Source organism: Bufo gargarizans, chromosome 1 (genome assembly GCF_014858855.1).
Source record: "Bufo gargarizans isolate SCDJY-AF-19 chromosome 1, ASM1485885v1, whole genome shotgun sequence".
NCBI lineage: Eukaryota > Metazoa > Chordata > Amphibia > Anura > Bufonidae > Bufo > Bufo gargarizans.
This window is the reverse complement of record NC_058080.1, coordinates 276128806-276152366: the sequence shown is the minus strand read 5'-3', so window position 1 is coordinate 276152366 and position 23561 is coordinate 276128806. Positions and strand designations below refer to the sequence as shown.

General features: G+C 43.2%; 1 protein-coding gene across 1 annotated transcript in view; it reads left to right on the top strand.

Annotated features, from left to right (window-relative positions):
• The first annotated feature begins 21835 nt into the window (after nucleotides 1–21835).
• LOC122926180 (17-beta-hydroxysteroid dehydrogenase 13-like) overlaps nucleotides 21836–23561 on the top strand; it is a 44835-nt gene continuing 43109 nt past the window's right edge. Inside the window, exon 1 of the mRNA XM_044277564.1 lies at nucleotides 21836–22101. Coding sequence (XP_044133499.1) covers nucleotides 21892–22101 — 210 coding nt within the window. The 5' untranslated portion in view covers nucleotides 21836–21891. The remainder of the gene's footprint in view (nucleotides 22102–23561) is intronic.

The following is a 23561-nucleotide window of genomic DNA, read 5'->3' as shown; positions in this document are numbered from 1 at the left end:
GAGGGGCCTGGATGAATTTCTGGAGTGTAATAATATTACAGGGTATAGCTACTAGAGAGGGGTCGTTGATCCAGGGAGTTATTCTGATTGCCTGATTGGAGTCGGGAAGGAATTGTTTTCCTCTTTAAATGAGGAAAATTGGCTTCTACCTCACAGGTTTTTTGCCTTCCTCTGGATCAACTTGCAGGATGACAGGCCGAACTGGATGGACAGATGTCTTTTTTCGGCCTTATGTACTATGTTATTTAAAGTGCATCTGTCAGCAGTTTTGTACCTATGAAACTGGCTGACCTATTACATGCGCACTTGGCAGCTGAAGGTATCTGTGTTGGTCCCATGTTCATACTTGCCCACATTGCTAAGATAAATTAAGTTTATATATATATATGCAAATGAGCTTCTAGGAGCAATAGGGTGTTGCCATTACAGCTATGAGGCTCCACTTTCTCGGCAACTGCCGCGCCCTATGCACTTTAGAAGTCATGGCCAGGCAGTAAAAACATCATCATGCCTGGCCCTGTCAATCAAAGTGCACAGGGCAAAGCAGTTGCAGAGTAACAGCAACGACCCCATTGCTCATAGAGGCTCATTTGCATATATTAAAACATAATTTTTCTCAGCAATACAAGCAAATATGAACATGGGACCAACACAGATGCCTTCATCTGCCAAGCGCACATGTAACAGGTCAGACAGTTTCATAGGTACAAATCTGCTGACAGATGTCCTTTAATGCTATTTAATGTTGTTTAACCACTTCAGCCCCGCTAGCTAAAACCCCCTTCATGACCAGAGCACTTTTTACACTTCGGCACTACACTACTTTCACCGTTTATCGCTCGGTCATGCAACTTACCACCCAAATGAATTTTACCTCCTTTTCTTCTCACTAATAGAGCTTTCATTTGGTGGTATTTCATTGCTGCTGACATTTTTACTTTTTTTGTTATTAATCGAAATTTAACGATTTTTTTGCAAAAAAATGACATTTTTCACTTTCAGCTGTAAAATTTTGCAAAAAAAACGACATCCATATATACATTTTTCGCTAAATTTATTGTTCTACATGTCTTTGATAAAAAAAAATGTTTGGGCAAAAAAAAAAAAATGGTTTGGGTAAAAGTTATAGCGTTTACAAACTATGGTACAAAAATGTGAATTTCCGCTTTTTGAAGCAGCTCTGACTTTCTGAGCACCTGTCATGTTTCCTGAGGTTCTACAATGCCCAGACAGTAGAAAACCCCCACAAATGACCCCATTTCGGAAAGTAGACACCCTAAGGTATTCGCTGATGGGCATAGTGAGTTCATAGAACTTTTTATTTTTTGTCACAAGTTAGCGGAAAATGATGATTTTTATTTTACATTTTTTTTTTCTTACAAAGTCTCATATTCCACTAACTTGCGACAAAAAATAAAAAATTCTAGGAACTCGCCGTGCCCCTCACGGAATACCTTGGGGTGTCTTCTTTCCAAAATGGGGTCACTTGTGGCGTAGTTATACTGCCCTGGCAATTTAGGGGCCCAAATGTGTGAGAAGTACTTTGCAATCAAAATGTGTAAAAAATGGCCTGCAAAATCCGAAAGGTGCACTTTGGAATATGTGCCCCTTTGCCCACCTTGGCTGCAAAAAAGTGTCACACATCTGGTATCACCGTACTCAGGAGAAGTTGGGGAATGTGTTTTGGGGTGTCATTTTACATATACCCATGCTGGGTGAGAGAAATATCTTGGCAAAAGACAACTTTTCCAATTTTTTTATACAAAGTTGGCATTTGACCAAGATATTTTTCTCACCCAGCATGGGTATATGTAAAATGACACCCGAAAACACATTCCCCAACTTCTACTGAGTACGGCGATACCAAATGTGTGACACTTTTTTGCGGCCAAGGTGGGCAAAGGGGCACATATTCCAAAGTGCACCTTTCGGATTTCGCAGGCCATTTTTTACACATTTTGATTGCAAAGTTCTTCTCGCACATTTGGGCCCCTAAATTGCCAGGGCAGTATAACTACCCCACAAGTGACCCCATTTTGGAAAGAAGACACCTCAGGGTATTCCGTGAGGGGCATGGCGAGTTCCTAGAATTTTTTATTTTTTGTCGCAAGTTAGTGGAATATGAGACTTTGTAAGGAAAAAAGAAAAAAAAAGAAAAATCATAATTTTCCGCTCACTTGGGACAAAAAATAAAAAATTCTAGGAACTCGCCATGCCCCTCACGGAATACCTTGGGGTGTCTTCTTTCCAAAATGGTGTCACTTGTGGCGTAGTTATACTGCCGTGGCAATTTAGGGGCCCAAATGTGTAAGAAGTACCTTGCAATCAAAATGTGTAAAAAATGGCCTGCGAAATCCGAAAGGTGCACTTTGGAATGTGTGCCCCTTTGCCCACCTTGGCTGCAAAAAAGTGTCACACATCTGGTATCGCCGTACTCAAGAGAAGTTGGGGAATGTGTTTTGTGGTGTCATTTTACATATACCCATGCTGGGTGAGAGAAATATCTCGGCAAAAGACAACTTTTCCCATTTTTTTATACAAAGTTGGCATTTGACCAAGATATTTCTCTCACCCAGCATGGGTATATGTAAAATGACACCCCAAAACACATTGCCCAACTTCTCCTGAGTACGGCGATACCAGATAAGTGACACTTTTTTGCAGCCTAGATGCGCAAAGGTACCCAAATTCCTTTTAGGAGGGCATTTTTAGACATTTGGATCCCAGACTTCTTCTCACGCTTTCGGGCCCCTAAAATGCCAGGGCAGTATAAATACCCCACATGTGACCCCACTTTGGAAAGAAGACACCCCAAGGTATTCAATGAGGGGCCTGGCGAGTTCCTAAAAATTTTTTTTTTTTGCATACGTTAGCGGAAATTGATTTTTTTTTTTTGTTTTTTTCTCACAAAGTCTCACATTCCGCTAACTTAGGACAAAAATTTCAATCTTTCATGGACTCAATATGCCCCTCACGGAATACCTTGGGGTGTCCTTCTTTCCGAAATGGGGTCACATGTGGGGTATTTATACTGCACTGGCTTTTTAGGGGCCCTAAAGCGTGAGAAGAAGTCTGGAATATAAATGTCTAAAAATGTTTACGCATTTGGATTCCGTGAGGGGTATGGTGAGTTCATGTGAGATTTTATTTTTTGACACAAGTTAGTGGAATATGAGACTTAGTAAGAAAAAAACAAACAAAAAAAAATATATATTTCCGCTAACTTGGGCCAAAAAAATGCCTGAATGGAGCCTTACAGGGGGGGGGGGGGTGATCAATGACAGGGGGGTGATCAATGACAGGGGGGTGATCACCCATATAGACTCCCTGATCACCCCCCTGTCATTGATCACCCCCCTGGTAAGGCTCCATTCAGACGTCCGTATGATTTTTTACGGATCCATGGATACATGGATCGGATCCGCAAAACACATGCGGACGTCTGAATGGAGCCTTACAGGGGGGTGATCAATGACAGGGGGTGATCAGGGAGTGTATATGGGTGATCACCCCTCTGTCATTGATCACCCCCTGTAAGGCTCCATTCAGACGTCCGCATGATTCTTACGGATCCATGGATACATGGATCGGATCCGCAAAACACATGCGGATGTCTGAATGGAGCCTTACAGGGGGGTGATCAATGACAGGGGGTGATCAGGGAGTGTATATGGGTGATCACCCCTCTGTCATTGATCACCCCCCTGTAAGGCTCCATTCAGACGTCCGCATGATTTTTACGGATCCATGGATACCAAAACACATGTGGACGTCTGAATGGAGCCTTACAGGGGGGTGATCAATGACAGGGGGGTGATCAATGACAGGGGGTGATTAGGGAGTGTATATGGGTGATCACCCGCCTGTCATTGATCACCCCCCTGTAAGGCTCCATTCAGACGTCCGCATGTGTTTTGCGGATCCGATCCATGTATCCATGGATCCGTAAAAATCATACGGACATCTGAATGGATCCTTACAGGGGGGTGATCAATGACAGGGGGTGATCAGGAAGTCTATATGGGTGATCACCCACCTGTCATTGATCACCCCCCTGTAAGGCTCCATTCAGACGTCCGTATGTGTTTTGCGGATTCATGTATCCGTGGATCCGTAAAAATCATACGGACGTCTGAACGGAGCCTGACAGGGGGGTGATCAATGACAGGGGGGTGATCAATGACAGGGGGGTGATCAGGGAGTTTATATGGGTGATCATGGATGATCAGGGGTTCATAAGGGGTTAATAAGTGACGGGGGGGTGTAGTGTAGTGTGGTGTTTGGTGCGACTTTACTGAGCTGCCTGTGTCCTCTGGTGGTCGATCCAAACAAAAGGGACCACCAGAGGACCAGGTAGCAGGTATATTAGACGCTGTTATCAAAACAGCGTCTAATATACCTGTTAGGGGTTAAAAAAAAATCACATCTCCAGCCTGCCAGCGAACGATCGCCGCTGGCAGGCTGGAGATCCACTCGCTTACCTTCCGTTCCTGTGAGCACGCGCGCCTGTGTGCGTTCACAGGAAATCTCGGGTATCGCGAGATGACGTGCCGATGCGTCCAGGAGGAATAAATCAACCACCTCCCGGACGCATCGGTGCGTTAGGCGGTCGGGAGGTGGTTAATGTTATCTCATCTATCATTACATAGTTACATAGTTATTACGGTTAAAAAAAGACATAACTAGGGATGAGTGGGCCCTTGGATGTTCAATTTCGCTGGGTTCGGCCGAACTTCGGGTCAAAGTTTGGGTTCAGGACCCGAACTTGACCCGAACCCAAACACCATTAAAGTCAATGGGGACCTGAACTTTGGTGCACTAAAACGGCTGTAAAAAAAAGTCATAATAGGGGCTAGAGGGCTGCAAAAAGAAGCAAAATGGGTGTAAGAGCAGGACAATTGCCCTGCAAACAAATGTGGATAGGGAAATGACTTAAAATAACATAGAATACAAAAAAAAATAAAAAATCTTGAACTAGGAAGCAGAGGTCAAAGTGGAGTAGAATATTGAGGAGGCGGTAGACGTGACAGTGTAGGTGGAAGCGGTGGTGGAGGAGGAGGAGGTAACCAAGGCGTAAAGGGCAAACTCAGGCCATGTGCCCAATTTGGATACCCAGAAGTTGAATGGGGCAGACCCATCAGTCAGTATGTGTAGGCATGTGCAAACGTACTGTTCCACCATGTTGCTGAAATGCTGCCTCATGCTAAGACGTTCCGTATCAGCTGGTGTTGCTGGTTGTTGTGGCGTGCTGACAAAGCTTTTCCACATGTTGGCCATGCTAACCCTCCCTTCTGAGGTGCTGGCGGTGCCCCAGCTGCGGTCGCAACTTCTTTCTCTTTCTTTGCCTTCTCATTGTGCTTCCACTGAGCCCCAGCTGCCAGGTGGGAATGCCATCAGCAGCACATCTACCAGCGTGCGCCTGTATTTGCGCACCGTCCGGTCATGCTCCAGTGATTAAATTAAGGACGGCACGTTGTCCTTGTAGCGGAGATCCAGCAGGGTGGCCACCCAGTAATCAGCACTGGTTAGAATGTGGGCAACCTGGCGGTCTTTGCACAGGCACTGCAGCATGTAGTCGCTCATGTGTGCCAGGCTGCCAAGAGGCAATGACAAGCTGACCTCTGTGGGAAGTGTCCTGTGCCACATCCTCTTCCATCATCGCCCGAAACGTTTTTTCAATGAGACATAGAAGTGGGATAGTAACGCTAAGGACGGAGTTGTGAGATTGAGAAACAGTCACCACTGTCTGAACACTGTTTATGTGCATATTGATTTATTAGGATTGTCATTCTGCTCTTTAACCACAAGAGGACGCTGTTTCCCCACACAGCTAACATACTGCAGTACTTGAAAATGCATGAGAGGTGGGGTTAACAAGCTAAAGAAGGAGCAGGAAGGAGCTTGGCAGGCATCTTGAGGAAAGACACAGAGAGGCTGGAGAACAGCATCGGGTGGCATCCAGGCGTCAGTGTGTCTTGGAGTGGCCAGAGTTGCAGTTTAATGTGACTGATCGCTGTCCTGTATCCAGATATCGTCCAGAAAAGAGAGGATCGTTTCCCTGAAGGCTGATAGAGCTGTGGAACAGACCTACATACCCTGCATGGCCTCCTATTTACTGGAGAGACTTGTAGTTCGGTTTAAAGTCAAAATCGGAAAAAGAGCAGACCTCGGTAGGTAAGAGCGTGCACTCACCCAATTACAGATTGGCGCCCTAGAGACTGAGAATAGGCCTGTAGTTAGATAGAAAGGGGCCTCCGTTTGATCAGGCCAAACGTGTTTGCCACGTTTACTACAAGGAAACCATTCCTTAAATAGACATTGCGCAATTGAAAGCTGCCATACTGCTCACCAACTCAATCCAGCTTTGCGCTTCGCTCAGGAATATTGTAGAGCCAATAGGAATGTAAGCTGCTGTGTTGCACCACAGGCGAAACCGTATCTTGCACCCCACACAATTGTTCCTGTTCCTAGGGTAATAATAGGTACGGCAAGGCTGTGTTAATTGCACCAGTCAGCAGGTAAATTATCGCAATTGTTTTCCTTTCCAGGCTACCATTGGAGGGCGCCGTGCTGTGCAACACAGGGGTCTAGCCCTCCGGGCTGATTGTATGTGACTTTATTTTATGTTCACTACATTTGGCTTTGTGTTTGATATCCCGTTATAGTAAAAAGTCTGTTTTACAAAAGCTGGTGTCTGTGTTGCTTCCCTCGTTTGTGACTTCGCTGTATCCTGGGGAGCCCACCCTGGTACACGGTCTTACAGCGTCATCAGCACTGGCCATGTGGGTGGAGTACATGCGTCCAGCATGGAGGCCCACTCGTTGGTGAAGTGGTGCTGTTCTGCAGAGCGACTCACCAGTGCGTGCTGCAACTGAAACACCACTATTGCCCGCTGCTGCTGACACAGTCTCTCCAGCATGTGCAAGGTAGAGTTTCACCTTGTGGGTACTTTGCATATAAGGCGGTGAGCAGGAAGGCTGAAGTTACACTGCAGCGCAGACAGGTGAGCAGCAGCAGGATGGGAACGCCGCAAGCACGCACAGACGGCCCGCAGTTTCTGCAGCACCACCAAATTCAGCACACACGCCAGGCAAGGGATGAGCGTCAAACCGGCTAGGCCCAGAGCTGCTACGAGATTTCACCTGTTATTGCACACCACCAGGCCGGGCTTAAGGCTCAGTGGCACCAATCACTCATCGGTCTGTTGTTCCATGCCTGTCCACAGCTCCTGCATGGTGTGGGGTTTTCCCCCAAACCTAAGAGTTTCAAAACAGCCTGCTGTAGTTTCCCCCTGGCTGTGCTGAAGTTGGTGGTGCAGGTGTTACGTGGACCGGATGAGGAGGCGGTAGAGAAAGAAGCGGAGTAGGAGGAGGAGGCAACAGGAGGCAAAGAGAAACTTCCTGCAATCCTCGGTGGTGGAAGGACATGCGCCAAACTGCTATCTGCCTCACTCCCAGCTGCCACTGCATTTATCCAGTGTGCTGTTAGGGAGATATAACGTCCCTGCCCATGCTTACTGGCCCGCGTATTGGTGGTTATGTGTACCTTGCCACAGATGGCATTGTGCAGTGCACACCTGATTTTGTCCGCCACTTAGTTGTGCAGGGATGGCTCACCTGGAAAAGTAGTGGCGGCTGGGAACCACGTACTGTGGGACAGCCATAAGGTTTTTAAAAGTCTCTGTCTCCACCAGACAAAATGACAGCATTTCAAAGGCCAGTAATTTTGAAATGCTGTCATTCAGGGCCAGGGATCTCTGGTGGGTAGGGGGGTACTTCCTCTTTCTCTCCAGTGTTTGGGGGATGGACAGCTGAACGCGTCCATGGGACATTGTGGAGATGCTTGGTTACGGTGGTGGTGTTGCTGCCGCATCCTCTGTTTGCGGGGTGGCAGGTGCCACTGTCACTCCAGAGGGGGAGGAAGAGACCAAAACCGCAGCAGAAGAGGGAGCAGGAGGAGCCTGAGATCTTTAGTGTTTTTTGAGATATGTACTCATGCTTTGCATTTAGATGCCTGGTCATGCAGGTGGTGCTCGGGTTTAGAACATTTATGCCTCGCTTCAGGCTCTGATTGCACAGCGTGCAAACCACTCGCGTCTTGTCGTCAGCACATTGTCTGAAGAACTGCCACTCCAGGGAACTCCTTGGAGCTGGCTTTGGTGTGCTCAGTCTCTGGGTGCAGTGGGCAGTAGCAGGCCTACTGGCTAGGGGACGGCCACTCTGCTTTTGCACCCTGCTCCCTCTTTTGCTGTGTGGCTGGCACTGTGTGACCACCACCTCTTCCTCCGAACTGCACAAGTCACTCGCATGAGCTTGATTCCTTGTGGGGTCTAGGACTTCAAACTCCATATCATCTTCCACCCACACTTCACCCCTGCCCGGTCTGCACACTGCAGAATGCCACAGCAGTTGGCACCTGTGGTGTTTCGTCATCATCAGAGACGTACTGCCGTGGTCCTCCCATGTCCACATCCTGAAACAAAAGGGGTTGGGCATCACTGCACTCAATCTCTTCAATTTCTGGTGCAGGGCTAGGTGGATGGCCCACGGAAACCCTACCAGCAGAGTCATCAAAAAGCATAGGAGACTGCTGCATGACTTGGGGCTCAGACTGCTTGGCTGATTTGCAAGGGGGTGAGGTGAAAGACAGATGCCCATGGGCTGTAGGTGCTAACTTTGCACTTTCAGCAGGGGAGAGGGTATATGTCACCCACCGATCTAACAGATGGATTAACTATATTAATTTCCTTTTCACGGATGCAGTGCAGGTGTACCTCACACAAAAAATGGTTATATGTCCCCCACCAAACAGATTAACTATTCAATTTTTGTATTGGGGTACAAAGATGGTGCAGCCTTTCAACAAGCTTTATTAAATGCCCGAACACCGAACTCAAAATTTTGCTGCAAAGTTTGGGTTCAGGTTCGGGGGCACCCAAACTCGCTAAGTTCGGTACGGAACCGAACTTTGCAGTTTGAGTTCGCTCAACAATAGACATAAGTCCATCAAGTTCAACCAAGGGATTGGTGGGGATGCGAATCTACACGTTTTCATAAGCATTAATGTCATTTACTTTCAAGAATTTATCTAAAGCCTTTATAATACTGTCCACTGTTTCTGCTGTGACCACATCCTGAGGAATTCTATTCCACAGATTCACAGTTCTTACAGCAAAGTAGTTTTGATGCTTCTGGAGACTGAACTTTTTTTTCTCCAGTCGGAGGCAGTACCCCCTTGTATTTTGAGGGCATTTGACCTGGAACAGTTTTTCACTGTATTTTTTGTATGGCCCATTTATATATTTGTATAGGTTAATCATGTCCCCCCTTAGACGTCGCTTCTCAAGACTAAATAAATGTAATTCTTTAAATCTTTCTTTGTAACCAAGACCCTCCATGCCCTTATTAGTTTAGTCGCTCTCCTCTGTACTTTTTTCAGCTGCAGTGCATCCTTTCTATGGCCTGGTGCCCAGAACTGAACTGCATATTCCAGATGAGGCCACACCAACGCTTTGTAAAGTGGCAATATTATATCCCTGCCCCGCTGGTCCATGCCTCGTTTAATGCATGACAACATCCTGGTAGCCTTAGAAGCAGCGGATTGACATTGTATGCTGTTATTTAATCTACCATCTTCAAGGACACCCAAATCCTTCTCTATAAGTGACTCTCCCAGTGTTACATCACCTAGGACATATGAAGCACGGAGATTATTACTACCAAAATGCATAACTTTACATTTATCCACATTGAACCTCATTTGCCAAGTTGATGCCCAATTACTTTGTTCAAGTCAGCTTGTATTTTATGGACATCTTCCATAGTACTACACAGCTTAGTGTCATCTGCAAAAATAGAAATGGTGCTATTAATCCTGTCCTCGATATCAATAATAAATAAATAAAATAATAGAGGACCCAGCACTGAACTTTGGGGTACATCACTTATAACCCGGGACCATTCTGAATAGGAATCATTGACCATAACTCTCTGGACAGGGTCCTTCAGACAGTTTTCAATCCGTTCCTTGTAATATACCCAGAATAGCTTTTGTACGGATTGGTCAGGGTTAATAATCCTGCCTCAGGCCCTGTAGGAAGTTAGGTGTTGATCCGCCCCTAGCTCAGTCTAGTCTAGAGTTGGAGATGGAAAGGAGACTTATGACATGTGCTCCACTCCTCACAGGACTAGACAAATGTTCCAGAGAATCATCTTCTCTGTGGATTATTTCTCCATTTTTACAGTACCCCAGAGAACCAAGAGGGTCCAGAATCTGCATGGCCCAGCATTGGAGTTAGTCAGTAAGCTATTACTGTGTCCATGATTAGTAGAGGATGAGCATGCACCAGTTTCCTGAGAGGGTACAAATGGAAACACAAGGAAACAATTCAGCTCACTTAACCTTGGTGAATGAGTAGAAAGTATCTTTCGTTAACTCACCGTGGTACATGAGTAGAAAGTGTCTTCAAGTAACAAAATAAATTTCACGATTCAGGAGGGTTCTCCTTCAATTGCTCTCTCTCATTAAGCAATTAACTCTCTATGTTCCCCTAAATTCAAAGCCAGACAAATCATCTGAATGTACTTGACAAAATTGCAATGTTTTGGGTTTTTATGTAAAACAGTACATACCCAAATGTTAGGACTGATCTTATGTTACAATTTTGAAATATTATATACGGTCGAACTTCGTCTATATGTTGTGCTATATGATTGCTTTTCTAGTAATCTTTGTGTTTTAATTATGTCTTATTGACAGAATTTGTGGCTAACTAGGGGGAGGAGATTTGTGGTGACATGTACATACAGCATATACATTACTCACAAAGTTAGGGATATTTGGCTTGTGGGTGAAATTTCAGGATAAACCTAAAATGCACTATAACCTTTAAAGGTGAACGTAATGTGAACTTCTCTAAACTTTTGAATGCATATGTCCAACTGTTCAATGTTTCAGTACTTTTTGCACAACTTGCTGTTCTCTAACAAGGAGCTTAACGGCAAGATTCAACAGAAGTTTGAACCATGAATCGCCCAATAAATTTCCTAGTTCAATTAGAATTGGTATGTAAACAGTCCTCCTCATCATGCTGTTCACATTTTGACATCATGAGACCAACACATTGATCAACAGTACTTTGCCATTGCAAGTCTTCAAGCAGGATTTTCTCAGATGGAAGTGGCCACTGAGCTTAGAGTTTCACAGAATGTCATCATTAGGTTGCAACAGAGATACAGAGCGACTGTATAGAAGGCATAGAAGTGGACGTCCTTTGGCCACATCTCACACTGATGACTTCTTCATTGTGAGCAATGCCCTTCAGAACCTGATGATGAATGCCACACAACTCCAGGTAGATTTAAGGGAGGTAAGAGGTACCCAACCGTCACTGCAGACCATTCGACCTTTTAGTGTGGTCTGCATGCTAGACACCTTGCAAGGGTATCTGAACACAGGCATCATCGTATTGCATAGACCTGGGAGCATCTACGCTGGACGGGGGACCAGTGGGCCACAGTGCTGTTCACTGATGAAAGTCGATTCACGCTGAACAGAAATGATGGCCGCCAGCGATGTTGGAGACGTCAAGAAGAACGCTATGCATCAGCCACTGTGGTCACCAGACGAGCCTTTGGTGGTAGTGGTGTTATAGTGTGGGCAAGTGTGTCTAGTCAATAAAGAACTGCCCTACACTTTGTGAATGGTACAGTGACAAGCCCATCAATAATCCAGTCATTGTCCCTCTGCATGAACAACACATGCCTAATTTCATTTTCATGGATGACAATGCACCAGCTCATCGAGGTTGCATCATTAGGGAACGGCTGCTGCAGATTGGGGTACCTCAAATGGAGTTGCCTGCACTTTCTCTATGGGATCAGCTGAGTCGCCGTGTAGAGACTTGTAACTCTGTACCCCAGAACCTCAATGACCTGAGTCATTTTAGAAGGTTACCTACAGAATGATTTAGATCAGACTGAGCCTCCTCTGAACTTGGGGAAATCAATCATGACTTATCACAACTATCAAATATCTGGGCTAGATTATAAACTCAGTGTACTTCACAATGTAACTCTCATTTGTCAGAAATCCACTATCTTGCAATCCTTTTTATTCAGGATCCAGTCATTTAGAACTTTATCCAAGTACAAAAGGACCACTAAGAGACTTATTATATATTTGTATAATCAAACAATTCAATTAAACTCCATGTCGGGTCTTCCAAAATAACCCACAACAAGATCCGAGGTGGGTTTTCCAAGCAACCCCCAATGAGTTTAAAAGGAGGTTCTATGGTGTTTCTAAACATGGCTACTGAGGAAGAGGTCTGGGAACTTCGAAACGCGTTTAGAAAACCTGAAACAAATCCACAAGAAACACAGAAGAAGAAGGAGATTGAAGCTTTTCTAAGCAAAAATGACAAAGAGGAATTAATGTGCAATAGAGATCCGGACTGAGAGAGAGAACAACATGACACTTGTCTAGTCACGTGGGACGCCAAAGCCGGAACAGCAGTAAACCACGTGAGACGCCGTACAGCACACACGAGAGGTATTGAGTACAAGTGGCATTGAGTAGAAGTGATGAGCAGTGAATTCACCATAATCAAGCGGGGTAGTGTACTGATTATCGAGTGGGACGCTACCGAAATCAGTGTAACGCAACATAGCAACAAACTGAGTACATAAAACCTTTGGGATATCATTAAAAAAGACTTACACTCTGCAAACCACAATGATTATGGATGCACAATAATGATTGTGGATACATATTAACCATATATGGAGTAACAACTTGAAGTATATTTACTCCAACTCCAATCACTATTGCTGCTACTAACTACTACTGCCAACACTGCTACATACCAATTAAACCACTGTTATTCTTACCTCTGCTATTAATAACTATCACTGCCAATATTACTAATATGAACTGCTACTATCAATTAACATACTAATTGAGCCTCAACTGTTTTTGAACTGTGACTATACATTGAGGACTCACTGTTAACTAACCATTACTAACTATTCTTTGAACCGCTACTATTTCAACTGCTGCTATATTTTTGAATTGCTGCTATTTCAATTGCTGCTATATTTTTGAACTGCTGCTATCTCACCGAGGACTCGACACACGAGTCCATGGTCACTGGAGTAATAGAAATACCAGAGGATATTACTAACTACAACAAATACATTAGCGTCAACAGTCATTTATTTGGGATTTAAATCAATTATTTTACTTTAGTTTATTGTGTATTTTATATGTAATTTTAGAGTGGATTAATATGTGTTTATTGATCTATATGCAACCAGATGGCGAGTGCCTACTCCTTTTTGACCTACATTTCAATATTTCTTCATGATTGGGTGAATCACTTTTTGAGTAAGAGCACCTGTTGCCACATAGAGGGTGAGCTACTAGAATATTTGAAATACTACTTCTTAGTTCGGGCCCCGTATTAGTTGCTTCCACTGCAGCTAGACCCCTAATCAGGGGTCTGCCAAGATAACCCCCTTAGGATTCGCCCAAAGTCAAACCAGTTGATTTAACAGCCACTGCACATAACAGAATCATTCCAAGAATGGGTTGATCTTTTCTAATCTCAAGAAATTTAGGTTAATCTGCATAAAACTTTCTGCCTTAAAATATTGATATGGGACATGATACAGTTGCTTACTACATGCCTGGAATTCTGTGGTGTGGTTTAAAGGGGTTGTCCTATAGTCTGCTGTTTTAAAACCAGCACCTGAATTATTGTTTCTGAATGGAAATAGTGCCGGGATTACAGGGAATTTCCTGGAAGGAATTCCGATAGCCCAATCATCTCTCACTTACCTGGGAATCAGGGTAGGGAGAACTTTAGAATCCATTTATAGGTTAAACTTTAGCCCCCTTATTACAAAGATCATTAAGGAGCTCAAACAATGGCACCACCTCCCACTGTCGCTGATGGGCCGAAATCATCTCCTAAAGATGATGTCGATGTCCAAATTATTGTACCCCTTACAAACGATTCCGGTACTCCTAAAACATGAGGATGTCAGAAAATTAGGGAGGGCCTTCACTGAATTTCTTTGGCACGGTAAACGCCCCAGAATCAATGTACGGAAGTTATCAGCCCCAAGGGAGCTATGTGGAATTGCTTTTCCAGATGTACGTAACTACAATCTGGCTTGTATGGCTAGGCATATAGCGGATTGGATTAATGACTCCAGTTATTACTCAGCCCTACCCCTGGAGAAAGCATTCTGTACACCGTGGTCCCTACCGGCCCTCCTGCACGCCAGGTTATCACAGATCCCGAGCCCTCTTAGGTCTTCAATACTCATTAAAGATACCGTGGCAGCCTGGCGTGTACTGAGGAGGAAATACTGGTTGTCCTACAGGATATCTAAACATCTCCCCCTGTGGAACAACCCGGAATTTAAATCAGGGCTTACTAACCAACTGTTTGGGGAGTGGAGAGCCAAGGGAATTATGAAAATACAACAACTTTTGCATCCCACTGAACCTAGATGGCTCTTAGAAAAAGAGCTAGTGGAAAAATACGCTTTGAATCCTTTTCAAACTATTCAGTTTGCACAGGCCAAAGCTGCCTTCCATAATAATCTGTTGCTAGTACATAAAGAGGTCAGGGTGAATGTGATGGACAAGATACTGGGACTGGAGGGGGGGCGGTCTTCTGTCTCTCACATTTATTATGGCATTCAGAAAGAAGATACTGTACATGGCCCGGCCGGTAAATTTGGTGGTTGGGAAGAGCAGCTAGGAGTTGAAAATGTGTCTCAGGACATACAGAAAGGATGGATGCGGGTGAGGAGGCATATTATAAACGAGGTGTGGAGAGATACCCAGCTACGTATTATACATAGAGCAATCTATGGATTCAATATCCCTCCTCATCCGCTCAAACCCGACCGACTGGTAGCCTGCCCCAAATGTGGTGAAGGGTCCACTGACCTGTTCCATGGCCTATGGGTTTGCCAGAAAAGTGCGACTCTATGGTCGGAAGTAGGAGACATGATAGGCAATATCTGGGGGCGGAAGATAGCATTAACCCCACTGCTCTGTCTCTTCCATTGTGAGGAAGACTCGGAGGGAAGAAATCATCTTCCGGTGCTTTTCCATTCTATTTGTATGGTGGTCAAACGCTGTTTACTGCAGCACTGGTTGCAATCAGAGATACCGACAATAAGCAGGATTCAAACACAACTAAAAAATTTGTTCCAATTAGAAAGGGAATCAGTTCTCAATACTAAAGAAAAAGGGACCCAGAAGTTGTTCAGGAAATGGAGACAGTTTATTATAAAATACATGTCGGATGCAGAAATAAAACATATTATGCAACCTTTCACATTAACAGAATGGTATCTTACTGAGCAAATGAAAGGATCTTTAGGGAAACTCAGGGCCTGATCAGATATGAGACTGAGGTGACAACAGTAAAATAATCCAGGCGCTGAGCAGACGTAGATAAGTCTTATGTTATGTAATTGCGGGCACTGTACTGAAACTAATTTTGTTTTATTATATTTGTTGGGACAGGGTCTGCGTACCATGCTATGTTTGGGGTGTAACAACCCATTTGTTGTTGTCAAAAAAAATGTGAAAACTTAATAAAGTTCTTATAAAAAAACAGCACCTGGATCTGAATACTTTTCTAGTTGCATGTAATTAAACATTTTGTATATCCACTGAGTTATTCAATAAAATGTATCTGTATAGCGCCACCTGCTGTTTGTTCTTTTTCTTATTTCTTTGACCTGCTCACTGAGATGGCCGCACATGCTCAGTTTCATCCTTCAACTACCTCTCGAGCTGTGATAGAGAGAGCATGGACACGCCCCCTTAGCTGCAGCAGAAAAGACACACCCCTTGAACTGTCAGCAATAAATGAGGAGATCTCTGGATCCATGTGAGGTACAGGGCTGGTTCTAGCTTTGTTAGACAGATATTGTCATGTACTATATGATATCTTTAAGGGTGATTTCCACTGGTCAATTGTCAGGCTGATTATCGGGAAAGAACTTTTGTACAAACACATGTTCCGAATAATCTGCCTGTGTAAAGGTGCCGCAGATCATTCATTGGGTGAATTGATTGTTTACGTAGCACATTAAATCATTGCAGTAAAATGCAGTAGCCATTGCTCATCCCCATTCAGTGGAGGTGATTGCTGCATGTAAAAAACAAACTTTTTTTTAGAATTTTTGGTGATTTTTGTTTTTAATTTTCCATGTCCTAAAATCAGGCAATTTACACATTGGCCACCAGGCCTAAAATATGTAATAACATTATTTTCTTTGAGAATGGCCACATGGGCTGCAGACACAATGAACATAAGATAAGAAAAATATAAAAATATATAAGATAATATAAGAAAGGTCTGTAAGGGTTGTATGAGCTCAAATTCCTAAACCCAGTGGACCTTTTTAACATCTGAATATGGATTTTACAGATATGACAGTAAAAATAAAAACAAATCAATATATACTTGGGGTGGTATGTCCATATTCTAGGTGGATTGAGGCATTCCTGTGTGTAAAAGCAGAAGCGGAAAACAGTAGCTAGACATCTAATGAGGTATTAGATGACCAGCAGAAGCTGAAAGTAGGATTCACAAAGCTAGACAAACAGTTAACCCTTTGTGACAGAACGGCTGAATATTTTTAATAAAGACTAACTGAAAAAAAATTTTTTTTAGCCCAACATGAGTAGAATGCTATTACAAAATTGTCCCGAAGGTGTACATAGCCTTTAATGTAAAGTTAGGTAAACTATGTCAGACAATTAGGAAAAATTGGCTATATTTCTTGCCTCTTGCTCTTATGTCTTTCAGAAACATAAGGGGCGAGGATCATCATCTTACTCCCCATGAGCTAGTGACAAGAAGAGCCATGATGTCCCCTCAATTGACACAGGTATGATCATTGTTAAGCAGAATAAATTCAAACATATCTGAAGGAATTAACCAAAGCTACTAGATTTTGTTTTCAACAGGTGACCGTGAAAGCAAGCAAGAGGAACCCCTGCCAGTGAACCCACACAAGTTTATACTTGCAACCAGAAAAGTGGGTGGAAGCAGCCAAGGTTTCTGGACCCTTCTGAAGTAATCTGTCCCGAAGGTGTACATAGCCTTTAATGTAAAGTTAGGTAAACTATGTCAGACAATTAGGAAAAATTGGCTATATTTCTTGCCTCTTGCTCTTATGTCTTTCAGAAACATAAGGGGCGAGGATCATCATCTTACTCCCCATGAGCTAGTGACAAGAAGAGCCATGATGTCCCCTCAATTGACACAGGTATGATCATTGTTAAGCAGAATAAATTCAAACATATCTGAAGGAATTAACCAAAGCTACTAGATTTTGTTTTCAACAGGTGACCGTGAAAGCAAGCAAGAGGAACCCCTGCCAGTGAACCCACACAAGTTTATACTTGCAACCAGAAAAGTGGGTGGAAGCAGCCAAGGTTTCTGGACCCTTCTGAAGTAATCTTTGCGATGCCAACAATGAAAGAGATCAGCATGGATTTATCTAACCCACTGCAGAAAAGTTCCAAAATACAGAGGGGGCACATCCTCTCACACTGTTATATGATATACAATAAGTATATACACTGATGAGCAAAAGGGTAACAATTTTTTGAACTTTTTACTTTCAGGCTCCATATCTCACCATCCACTAGAGCTTCGAATGTGAGACTACCATCATTTTATAGACAACCATCTTGGCTATCTCATACATAAATTGGACTTGTTACTATTTAGCATATGATAAGGGTACTTTCACACTAGCGTTTTTCTTTTCCGGCGCTGAGTTCCGTCCTAGGGGCTCAAATCCGGAAAAGAACTGATCAGTTTTATCCTAATGCATTCTGAATGGAGAGTCAGTCCTTCAGGATGCATCAGGATGTCTTCTGTTCAGTCTTTTTGACTGATCAGGCTTTTCAGAAAAACGTAGCATGCAGTATTTTTACCTCCGGCCAAAAAGCCTGAACACTTTGACTGAACGCCTGATCAGGCTTTTTTCCCATTGACTTGCATTAACGCCGGATCCGGCCCCGTGTGTTCAGTCAAAACGGATCCGGCTTTTGCATGTTAAACCCGAAAAATGTGAAAAAAAAGTTAAAGTCCATAAATGGCGGATCCGTTTTTTCCAATGCATTTTTCCATTGTGATCGAAAGCCTGATCAGGATTCAAATGTAATCCGTTTTCACACGTTTTTCCGGATCCGGCGGGCAGTTCCAGTGTCGGAATTGAACGCCGGATTAAAACAACGCTAGTGTGAAAGTAGCCTAAGTCATGCAGATTCGTGTAACTGCATTGTTACTGTTTTGCTCCTAAAATTCTAAATTAAAATTTGTATTATTGTTAGTATTTTTTAACTCCACCTTTGGCTTTTAACACTGCCTGAATCCTTCTGGGCATGCTCTCAATCAGATTCAAGAATGTTGACGACTAAAATCTGTTCCCAGGTCTTTTCTACACATTCCCAATGTTGGTGCATACTGGCCAACTCATTTTGGTACGATTACAGCTTTTTCTTCAACTTTACCCAAGTGTTCAATTGCGTTGAGGTCTGGGGACTGTGGGGGCAAATCCAGCACCTCTACTTCATTGTCATTGCATAATTTCTTCACCAATCTCGTTGTATGCTTAGGCTCGTTGTCCTGTTGGAACACTATGTCGTCCTTTTCAAACTTATAGTACTCGAGTGTAGGAAGTAACTCGTCTTGTAGGATACTCGCATATAGCTCCGCATTGAGACCACCATCGATCCTGGTCAAATATCCAACGCTTTTGGCTGTGAAACAACCCATCATCAGGCTTCCTCCACGGAACTTGACAGTTCCTTCAATATCTCTATCCGTTAGCACCCTTTTCCCTTGTGTATTCCAGACCCATTTGCACCCATCAGAGCCTAGTCTATTCACTTTCATCTCATTGCTCCAAATTACCCATTTCCAATCTTCTACTGTTCACACTTTTTTGCAAACTCGATCTGAGACTTCTTATGATAATATTGGAGTTGAGGCTTCTTCACCTTTTTTAGGACCACCATTCCAAACTTGTGTAATGCGTGTCGCATTTTGCTTGTATGGACGTCTGTGATCTCACTATTACGAAGTATACTAGCCACCATCACTACCATGTTTGTCGCTCCAGAACTGATAGACCTTGTGATTAGCCTACTTCTTGACTCTGATATTTTGCATGGATGTCCACCTCTTGGCTTTGGAATGGATGGACTTCGTTATGTATTCTTCCAACTGTCCTGGCACTCACATGATGCAGTTTGACAATTTTCTCGGCCGAGATACCGCAATCGATTAGCTGAATGATGCTGTTTCTCTTTTCTTGGGAAATCTTTTTTTTTCCATAGCTGCTCCTGGATTCAAACCAGTGACCTTTCACTTGGGAATCAACCTAATAACACACTGAACTATTAGGGAATGTGAGAACAGGTTGTAATTTATAGTATACAAGAAAAAAAAGATTGTTTCACCACCAGGAGCAAAACAGTAAGGGCTCTTTCACACTTGCGTTCTTTTCTTCCGGCATAGAGTTCCGTCGTCGGGGCTCTATGCCGGAAGAATCCTGATCAGTTTTATCCTAATGCATTCTGAATGGAGTGAAATCCATTCAGGATGCATCAGGATGTCTTCAGTTCTGGAACGGAACGTTTTTTGGCCTGAGAAAATACCGCAGCATGCTGCGCTTTTTGCTCCGGCCAAAAATCCTGAAGACTTGCCGCAAGGCCGGATCCGGAATTAATGCCCATTGAAAGGCATTGATCCGGATCCGGCCTTAAGCTAAACGTCGTTTCGGTGCATTGCCGGATCCGATGTTTAGCTTTTTCTGAATGGTTACCATGGCTGCCGGGAAGCTAAAGTCCTGGCAGCCATGGTAAAGTGTAGCGGGGAGCGGGGGAGCAGCATACTTACCGTCCGTGCGTGCGGCTCCCAGGGCGCTCCAGAGTGACGTCAGGGCACCCCACGCGCATGGATGACGTAATCACATGGCACGTCATCCATGCGCATGGGGCACTCTGACGTCACTCTGGAGCGCCCCGGGAGCCGCGCGGACTGTAAGTATGCTGCTCCCCCGCTCCCCGCTCCTACTATGGCAACCAGGACTTTAATAGCGTCCTGGCTGCCATAGTAACACTGAAAGAATTTTGAAGACGGATCTGTCTGCAAATGCTTTCAGTACACTTGCGTTTTTCCGGATCCGGCGTGTAATTACGGCAAGTGGAGTACACGCCGGATCCGGACAACGCAAGTGTGAAAGAGGCCTAACATGACAAGAATCTACATAACTAATCATATGCTAAATAGTTGCAAGTCCAATTCATGTATGAGATAGAAAAGATGATTGTCTATAAAATGATAGTAGTCTCACGTTTAAAGCTGTAGTGGATGGCGAGATATGGAGCCTGAAAGTTGAAAGTTCAAAACATTGTTACCCTTTTGCTCATCAGTGTATGTAAATTTGGTTTATTTTTTATAATTGTGGTAGGTTACCAGTGTTATTGATTTATAACAATGTCTATTACAACATCTTTATTCTCGGCTTTAGGTGTATGTAGATTTACCAATATTCATACGTATCGTAGAAGTATTGTGGACCCTAATAGTATTACTGTTGAATTAACCAATAGTAATCATTTTGAAGAGCATTTGTGGTATGGACATATGAAACATATGATCCGCACTTCCGTTCCAGAAAAAAAATAGAACATGTCCTATTTTTGTCTGCAATTGCGGACAAGAAAAGGGATTTTCTATGAGAGTGCCGGCGATGTGCGGTCCGCAAAATGCGGAACGTGTATTACCGGTGTCCGTGTTTTGCGGATCCGCAAAACACATACGGATGTGTGAATAGACCCTTAGGCCTGTTGTTATTTTCATGCTGCAAAAGACTGTTCTTAAAAGTCACTACCCCCTTTGAGCATTATGTTTGGTGTGCTGAAAGTGTTAATGCTCCTGGCTGCCATAATAAACCTTACTCTTCCTAAAGATTGCATTTCTTGAGAGTGATATATTCTACAACAAGATTGCTATGCCAGTTTTTGGAATAAAAAATTTCCTATTCTTTTTGCAACTTTTTCAACGCCTGTGTGACAATATTTTGTCACAAGGGTGTTTTTATGCCTTTCACACCACCTGGGAGTGGTGGGGGCTGTAAAGCTCTGCAGAATATGTCAGTGCTATATAAATAAGTAAAATAAACATGTAGTGGTTTCGTAACCATTCCTAATTCCTTCTTTACTCCAAATAAGACTTTGTAAAGATCTATAGAAGAGATTGACCTAGGGTAAATCCCTGGTCCTCATATGTTGTGCTGCTTTAAGGAGTCTTAGCTCTCATTTCAGGATACCGGCCTTGTGCATGCCGCCATATTATTTTTTGCTTCTGTAGAAATGTTCTATCAGACAAAGATAGGACATGCTCTTATAATTTTTATTAAGTAAACATCCCAAAATAACAATATAAACACATAGGCAAAAATGACAATACATTTCTAACATTGTAGAAAAAAACACTAAAACGTTTACCACAGAATAGCATAGTGAGAAAGTACGACTTGGTTTGATAATAATATCATCTCATACAGCATGCTGACCTAAATGAAAAAAAGTTTTACTGTAGAAGCAAAATTAAAAAATTCTTTAAAAATGGCCAAGTTCTCAAGGGATAAAGGAAACATATTGAAAATGTCACCATAACATCAGCATTTGCAAATAACTCATCGGTAGATTTAGCAAAGCATTGAATGAGTTAACTGTATCTAGGCACGCCTTCAAACTATGAGGTTGGGTTACTTTCACAGCTTTCTCTTCAGTAGGAAGCAGTGATCAGCTTTGTCTACACCACCAGAGACAATGAATATAATTCTAGAAATCCTTCTGCTGCTCCTCACCATTATCTACTCATACTTGGAGTCTCTGGTAAAGTTATTCATACCTGTGAAAAGAAAATCAGTGAGTGGAGAAATTGTGCTCATCACTGGTGCTGGTCATGGCATAGGAAAGATCACAGCGACAGAGTTTGCAAAACTTCACAGCGTCCTGGTGTTATGGGACATTAATAAGGTGAGATATACTATACAGCAGAGGTTAGATCTGCTATCATGGTCGGGACATGGGGTAAGCAAAGGTAGTCGGCAGTCCGAGGGGGGAAGGAACCTCATCAGGAATGAGTGGGAGATGTTTGCAGCCCCCCTGAGGGTCTTGTCAAGCTACTGGTTTCTTATAGAGGTTGTGTCACCTCAGCAAATGGCATTTATCATGTAGAGAAAGTTAATACAAGGCAAGTACTAATGTACTATGATTGTCCATTTTGCCTCCTTTGCTGGCTTGATTAATTTATAAGTCATATTATACCCTGCTCGTTGTCAGTGGGTTATGATCACTGCTCCGTATTCATAGGTATGCATGCAAAGCAGCTCCCTTCCCGGCCACCTCGTTTCAGCACTGCCGTAACCCTTGCAAACAAGAAATGTATAATGCAATAGAAAAATGAATCAAGCCAGCAAAGGAGACAATATGGATAATAACAATTAGTACATTAGTAAGTGCCTTGTATTAACTTCCTCTACATTATAAATGCCATTTGCTGAATTGACACAATCCCTTTTCTCTTTTTATTGAATCCAGTGATCCTCCATGAAATGTACTGTAAGTGTATTTGGGTGTAAATGTAATGTGTATGTGTGTAATGTGCACTCATATATATGTTAGTATGCAAATTATATATATATATATATATATATATATATGTACAAAAATTGGACTGCACTCCAAGCAATTCTTTGAAGAAATCTGTGTTTATTCACCCATCAATGGCAAAGCGACGTTTCGGCTCCAACTGAGCCTTTCTCAAGGCTTGAGAAAGGCTCAGTTGGAGCCGAAACGTTGCTTTGCCATTGATGGGTGAATAAACACAGATTTCTTCAAAGAATTGCTTGGAGTGCAGTCCAATTTTTGTACCTCTATTACTGGGTAAGCACCTGCTGCCGTACCTGGATTTTGCACCCATTTTTTACGTTATATCTGAAGGGTGGTGCCGCCTGTTGTTTTTCTTTTTTATATATATATATATATATCGTGTTTTTATGTATGTAGCATTATGTATTATTAGACAGGGTTTGCATACATCATAGCCAGCACCTCCAAATGTTATTACACCATAATAGTAAGGCAGGTGGATAGTAAAAACATTTGTATTTGGAGGGGGGGCGGTATCCTAACTTTTTCTCTAGGGCTATAGGATATCTATATACTGTATGCCCCTACTTCAGCACCATGCACCCAACATCTAGGACACATGATTTTTTGCTCATATCCTGGGGACCACCGCATTCAGCTGTATCCGTGTTCTAAGTTCTAGTGGTAGTATTGGATTTATTCAGGGACTGTATGGAATTATATTTAATGACGAGTGCTAATGCTAGTGGTTATGGTGTGGCTGTATTATAGTTGCACTATTGGCACCACTTGTCTTTTGGCAGTGATTTTCATTCAGTAACAGGATGCTAATATGATTCTGTCAA